Source organism: Glossina fuscipes, unplaced genomic scaffold (genome assembly GCF_014805625.2).
Source record: "Glossina fuscipes isolate IAEA_lab_2018 unplaced genomic scaffold, Yale_Gfus_2 119, whole genome shotgun sequence".
Classification (NCBI taxonomy): Eukaryota; Metazoa; Arthropoda; class Insecta; order Diptera; family Glossinidae; genus Glossina; species Glossina fuscipes.
The window spans coordinates 252214-259968 of NW_023998462.1; the positions used below are offsets into that span (position 1 = coordinate 252214).

Consider the following 7755-nt stretch of genomic DNA (forward strand, 5'->3'; position numbering starts at 1 on the left):
TGGGAAACTACTGAATAAAATGTCAGATGTTTTTAATTTTTTTTTTTTTTTTAATGTATTTAAAGGAAAACACGTACGGTATCCGCGATGAATACTTTTCGCAATAAACACACAAAAAGTTCAATAAATTTTAATAAGTTTGAAAACTTTTAAAAACGTATAACGCAATAAAGAAATTAAATTGCAAAAATTTTTTCACAAAGAGAAAAATATGACCACAGCGCTTGAACAGAGTTGCCGTTCGAGGACAGTTCTACTTTTGATGCTTTATGCGGTGAATTGAGGAGAGAGAGTGGTGTTTGAGCTGTGGTACTTTGAGGACTGCAGTGTGTTGGTTGAGGGTAAAAAGCAAAGGGCCTCGATTTCGGAAGTAGAGATTTTTTTTTGGAATATCTTGAAAGGAACGCTTGCGAAAGCAAAAAAATAAGAAGCAAATAAAACAAAAAATATGTTTATGCAAACAACAGAAAATTATGGAAGTTGCGTTTAAAGAGTTCGTGAACCTTTCTGATCGACATAGCTTTTGAAAAATTATGCTCGTGAAGAAGAAAATTCTTAATATTAAAATGTTAGAAAGGAACAAAAATAATGTTATAGAAAGATGTTAACATTTACATATTAACCAAAAATTGGCAAACCACTGCCTGCATCATAGACTTAAGTTATGCGAATTTAAACACGAGATTGAATAACTTAGTGCAATAAAAATTTTATCAAATTTAATAAATTTGATAAATAATAATAATAGTAATAAAATGAAATAATTAATAGATTTCATCTGCTTTTAAATTAGATATTCAATTAATTACGGCTAAAACAGCTCAGATTTAATATTACAGCTACAACTGTTTCACGGGCATAATGGCCTCTGTTTAATGAAAACAAAAAAAAGGAAAGAAAGAAATGGTAATAAAGAAACAAAAAGATAACATGGGGAAAAATTGTAAAGTATGATAAATATATATTATCATAATATGAAATAAACTAATTCGATTGAAATAAGTTTTATTTATTATTAATATTCGTACGTGAGAGCGAGACAAATTTTGCAAGGACGACGCGAGCGTATACATATGAATGAATATCACTGAAAGGATTACAATTTCCACGCTTTCTTCTTCGTGTTCAAAACATTTTCTTAAAAAGTACCGCAGACATTACATTAGTTTGGGGAAAAAGAAATCCATTATTTTATATGAACTTCAGGACTTTATTTAACATGCTTCGGATTGTCCGATTTGGGTCAAATACGCACCGTTTTGTTGTATGACTTGTTGCCATTTTAAAGGTACCTTCAAAATGCCTCTCTCATAGAAGTCCTGGTCTCTATTTGCAAAAAACTCTAGTAGTCGATTTTCACAATCCTCCCTAGATTCCAATTTTTTATCATTAAAGAAATTTTGCAATGCAAGAAAAAGATGATAATCGCTTGGTGCCAAGTCCGGACTGTATGGCGGATGCATTAAAAAATGCTTTAACATCAAAAATTCCGGAATCTACGAAACCAAAATTGCACATAATTGGCTGTTACAGTGTCGGAACCATAAACACCATTCACGATTCTAGCCGCCTGGCTTGCATTTTCGCCTTTGTCAAAGAAAAACTGTAAAATGTACCGAATTTTCTCTTTGTTCACTTCCATTTTTAACACGCTGTAACTTACAACTGAATGCACCAAACAAAAAACAGCAAAAGAATTTTTTTTACTGCGAAATGTGTTGAATCGCAATCACATCAGCTTCAAGGTGACTTGGATCATTTTGTTGCATGGTGCTCTTCAAATCTTCTTAAATTGAATCTAAATAAATGTAAGAAGCTTTCTTTCTCAAGAATAAGTCATTCATTACTCAGTATTTCATTGATTCGCAAAAGTTGGAGGACGTCGATTCGATCACAGATTTAGGCGTTCTATTTGACCATAGGTTATGTTTTAACTTGCATATTGAGCTCTCGATAAGCAAAGCTAGGTCCGCGCTTCGTTTTATAAAAAGGTGGTCCAAAGAGCTGATGATCCCTACTTTACGAAAAGGTTGTACATGTGTTTGGTTAGACCTACACTTGAGTATGCCTCTGTTGTGTGGTCTCCTTCATATAGGTACTATGTAGATTCAATTGAATCTGTTCAAAAGAAATTCTCGATGTTTGCCCTTAGAAATTTGAATTGGGATCCGATTGCCTCTCTTCCTCCCTATGAAAATAGGTTGCTTCTGCTGTCCTTACCGTCTCTTGAGAAACGTAGGTTTGTTCTTGGCGTTTCCTTTGTAATCAATGTAATAAATGGTGCTTTTGACTCGCCTTTATTACTTGGTGAAATAAGTTTTGATGTCCCTAACCGCTAGGCACTTTATCTTGGTTAAGCTTAGTCAGTGTAAATATAATTATGAGCTGTTTAATCCGTTCAGAGTAGTTTGCAAGACCTTAAATGACGTCTATCACTATAGAAAATATTATTATTATTATTATAATTTTGATGGACTATTTTACCTTTTAACTCATAAGGTCTATTTTCTAAAACTGGGAGACCAGTTTCAATTATAATATTATTTATGGGCATCGTCCGAAAATCATAAGAACTTGCTGGTAGCAGCGGAAGCAACTTTTTTCGCTTCACTGCAAAGGAATTACTCCAAATAATCGGAAAAACGTATCCCCATATGTCGACTTATTTGTTATGATATTTGGACGTTCATTTTCGCGTTCAGGGTAAACATTGTCACCACCGTCTTGACTACGATTTACGTTACGATCACTTGAGAAAAGTTCATTCATAGCAACGGAGAAGGATTTTGCTTGACTAAATGGTTCCTATTTTGGAGTATCGTTTACGCATCCCAATGTATATTCAGGCAGAATTTTTTGAAGTTTTTTTTCCTCTAAGCAAACTTACGCTGTAAATGTTATACGAATTATACTAACTTGTTTGTATTTCAATTACTATTTTTAGAAGATAGAGCCAGTCGAAAAAAACGGATATAGTCCGTTAACAAAATCCTAAGATCATGAAATGAATAAACTTGATGCTATTGCAAATATAAATGAGAAACCTACACTTTTTTCAGAAAGGGGTAGTCGATGATCGGAACCTAAATTTTTAGTGGTGATTCATTTAATAATGTACGTACAAATAAGTGCACTTTGATGTAAATTTTTTGATTGCCTTTAGATTCTTATTGATCAACTGCTTTTCATTCTGGAAGTATCTGAGAGAAAAGTTTCTTTATTTAATTTTTAGCTGTAAGAATGGATGACAAAGAAATACAAGTCATTAAAAATGCACACTTTAAGAAAACATTCCACCGAGTTACGATACTTGGTAATGCTATTTTTGAAAAAAAATGAAAACCAATCTTTAGGTTGTTCACTCACTTCACTTTGTTAACTCTGCTGTTTTTATACCCATTTTCTTAACAAACATTCGTGGGTTTTTGCTCGCTACTAAGAAATTATAAACGGTAGAAGTCTGAAATTTTCCACATTTATTTTACGAAACATTTTACTATTTACTTTTCCGAAATTGAGAAGACAAAAAAAAGTTTGAAAGGTTTGGCAAAGACGATGAAGTACCACAGCAAGATATTGGCAGTATTCATGTTACTAACAATATTGCTCCAAATTTTCAATTATTAAGCAATGAGTTTGCGGGTTTACCTGTACGTAAATACGTTTATCTGTACCATATATGCCCATCAATTTTGTTCAAATGCACACATACATGTAAGCAATAAATTTTATGGTCCAATAATAATAAAACACGACAATCTTTAATCATTCAGTAAATTGAAGCAAATATAACAGAAGAGCGCACACTCAACACTTCTCTCCAAGCGAATTTTGGATTAGATTTGACTTGGTAACAAATTTCTGCTAAATAAAGTTTCGTTAAATCTTTTAAGCGCGAAGTGTTAATTTCTGCCTCCCTCTTTCTCCCTCTCTCTCTTTCTTTTTCTTTCTCTCTTTCACTCTATCTATCTATCTATCTATCTCTCCTCCTTTCTCTTTCGAAAAAAAATGCGGCGAACTTATGTTTGATACATTTATATGTATGCAATGTTAAATGTTTCTGTTTTGTGCATTTGTACACATGTGTATTATATTTGTAAATTTCTATTAGTGAAAGTATTTACACAAATCAACGTCCTTTGCAAGCAATGGACGTAGTTAATACTTCACCTACTGTACTACTTACTGAGAGCGAAAAGCAAAATTTGTTGAAATTGCTGATAATATTGAAAACTATCTCAAGGATGACGGCGTCCTCCAAGGACTGTGTGAAATTTGCCATAATCTTATGATATACAATAAAACTGCGATATTCGAGTACAAGTAGGCGAGACAAATGCTATTTACTATAACGCGAATATATCGGATATCCTTTCAGATTCTTGTATACACTCCCATTTATGCCAAATTTCATACGGGCTGTTTGGTTTACGTTGGTAGCTCAGTCGCAGCAGCAGGGTTTTAACGCACCGCTGATATTGATATCAAAAAGCTTCGTTTTTTTTCTTCTTATTTGTTTTATTATGCTTATACTCAATTTTATTGTTAATTAATATAAGTTTTGCATTAAGAGCCAATTGAACTCGACTGTTATTTGTTTAGTTGAGTTTGTAGTATAAGTGGAATAAATAAAATAAATAAATAAAATCGTACTTATATTGTCCTTGTAGGAATTGATGCCATTTTAATTGCATTCCTTAATACAGCAAAAGTACCCAATTTCTCATCGTTTGTCTCATTACTAGCAACTTTCTGTATGTTGTTTGGTCGTCTCCTGCCAATTTTACATGATATTGACTTTTGCGACGAAAAGTTGCTGATCGAAAAGCCATTGCAACCCACTTTACACGTTCGGTTGATGCCATTTACTCTTGCTGAAATAGTTCAATTATCAAAGACTTTAAAAGAAGTATTATTAGGTCTGGTGGAATTAGCCTTACAAGAGACGCGATCTACCCTAAATCAGCACGATGGTTTTGTGTTAGCTCTTTCCGACTCAGACGACAAACGAATGAAACAGCAAAAGCTAATATGGTCGAATTTACTAAAAGTGGTTGTATTCGTGTTAAATCAAACTCACACTCGCGATTTGCGTTTAGGCTTTTGTCCAGAGTCCCATTGGATCGTGGGCCGTCTGGATTTGCCATTGGATCGGCCTAGCGATTAGCCTTTGACGCGCGGCATAAGTTGTCGTATTCGGGGCATAAGACCATTTCAGCCTATAAGAGATTTTACTAGTGAGGATTTTGAAAACGACCCTCTCATGTCTAACCAAGCAAATCACGTCTATTACCATATTGCGTGAGATACCATTTGTGGTAGCTTTCAGTAAACGCGTTAATATCTTGCAAGGTCTTGTGGCTGCAGATAAAATGAGGATCCAGGGACATTTGCAAGCATTTCTACAAGGTCCTTCGATAATGTTGACAGTGAGAAGAACTCATTTGTATAAAGATGGTTACGATAAATTAAGGCCAGAAAATAGTAATTTTGACAACATATTGTTTCCCAGTTTTGCAATAACGCGTGAAGTGTTCAAATAGAACCCGATTTGCGTTTAAAATTTCGTATTCAGTTCGTATACTCTTTGGGTTTGGATGAAGCTGGCATAGATGGTGGTGGAGTATTTCGTGAATTTCTTTCAGAATTAATTAAGATTACTTTTGATCCAAATCGGGAATTTTTTATGTAAGTTTTGTAATATTATTGTTAATAATTAATCATGGATACGTTAAAATTTTCAGGGTAACGACAGACAACAAATTGTATCGAAATCCGAACATGGGAGATTTGTTGGTGGACTTAAAAAAAACACTACTATTTTATGGGAAAAATTCTAGGAAAAACCATAGATGAAAACATCTTGGTTGAACTGCCGCTGGCGGAATTTTTTCTTACGAAATTGGCGGGCAAATATGCTGATGTTGATATTCATCAGCTAGCATCTTTGGATCTAGAGTTATACAAAAATCTGCTTTATCTCAAAGATTACGAAGGCGACGTTGCCGAATTAAATGTGGATTTTACGGTAGCAACTAGCTCGTCGGGTCAACCACAAGTATTAGAACCAAAATCACAAGATCAAAGAATATCCTTGACGAATTCAAATCGCACCGAATATGTCCAATTAATGGCCGACAATAAACTAAATGTTCAAATTCGTCGGCACTGTGTGGCTTTCCGAAAAGGTCTTTCTAATGTTTTGCCTTTGGAATGGTTGTATATGTTTAGTAATAAAGAACTTCAAATATTAATATCGGGCGCAGAAATTCCTATCGACTTCGAAAATCTTAAAAAAAATTGTAAATATGGCGCCGACTACAACCCCGAACAGCCTTCAATTGTGGCATTTTGGTGCGCTATAGAAAGTTTTGATGATATGCAAAAGCGGCAATTGCTAAAATTTGTCACTAGTTTCTCAAGACCGCCGCTACTTGGCTTCAATGTCAGTTTGTTGCGGTAGCATTTCTGTAGTTTCTTTTTTTGACTGAAAATTGCCTTGTTTGAACAGGACTTGGATTCTCCGTTTTTTATACAAAATGCTGGTGATATGGAACGTTTGCCTACGGCTAGTACTTGTACAAATTTATTCAAATTACCACCTTTCAAATCGGTTGTACAAATGCGTGAAAAACTTCTGTATGCAATGCAGTCCGGAGTTGGCTTTGAATTGAGTTAAAATGTATTTAAAGAAGTAGTGGCGGACGTATTGTAACTATAAAATACATTAATATATTTACATATTATTCAACAGATTTTATATATAAATTTTTCCTTGTTCGTAGTCAAAAAACATATTTATTTTTCCTCAAAGACATTCTAACTAGTTTTTGTGCATTTTTAGAGACCTGCCGTCCGATTTTTACAATTTTTTGGATATTTTTACAAATTTTTTGATATCTTTAGTTAGTTTTAAATCTTTTCTTTAATCCATTGCGATATAGTTATACAGACGTAGATAAACGTCAACCACGCTTGCTTTTCCTTCCTCTCAACTAATGAGAATAAATACGTCGGACATAATTCAATAAAGTTAACACAATACCCTTTTGGAAGAGTATTCATTATTAAACACTTGTAAGCACTTTGAAAAAATAGCGGAATTCAAGATAGAAAGCATATAAAATTTTATTAGACAGTCTTTAACAGTCATAACCAGTCTTAAACACTTCAAAACACTTTGAAAAAATAGTGGAATTCAACATCAAAACCGCACCTCCCACACAAAGCCAAAACCGAAAATTTAAAGAATGAAATGTGAAAAAAATCGACTTATAAACTACGACGACTGCGCTTATTTGACCTCAGGAAATCTAACCTGGCCTTTCATATATCGATTTCAATGCGTATGATTTATAATTTAAACAAAGTCGACGACCAATTATCTAAAAAATTGTCCCTAATTTCTAGAATAATCGATAATATCTAAGTAAGACGCCTTTGTTGCGTGTATCAAAAAGAAATCGAATAATTTCGAATATTTCAGATTGCATTGACTGTACTTGTTTAACAAATTATGTTTATTATAAATATCAAATAATATCAAAATATGAAAAACAATATATTACTCCACATTGCTCCACATTGGATCCTTCAAAGTCACTACCTTTCAGATATTTGTTCAGTATAGCGAGTTTAATACTTGAGAGCCACTCATACGGTCTACCATACGTTCAAGTTTCTGCATAATTTTAACAAAAATCAGGTATAAATAATTCAGTAAGTATAGAAAATTAAGTAACTGTTAAAAGACTT

The 7755-nt window shown here is 33.5% G+C and overlaps 1 protein-coding gene across 1 annotated transcript; it reads left to right on the forward strand.

Annotated features, from left to right (window-relative positions):
* Window positions 1-3240: 3240 nt before the first annotated feature.
* LOC119640324 (ubiquitin-protein ligase E3C-like) lies at window positions 3241-6762 on the forward strand. The gene is given in 10 exon segments (XM_038038263.1): window positions 3241-3313; window positions 3523-3650; window positions 4193-4323; window positions 4379-4491; window positions 4707-5269; window positions 5271-5484; window positions 5544-5688; window positions 5745-5805; window positions 5807-6445; window positions 6512-6762. Coding segments are annotated over 10 exon segments (2235 nt in total). The 3' UTR covers window positions 6680-6762.
* The last annotated feature ends 993 nt before the right edge of the window (window positions 6763-7755 follow it).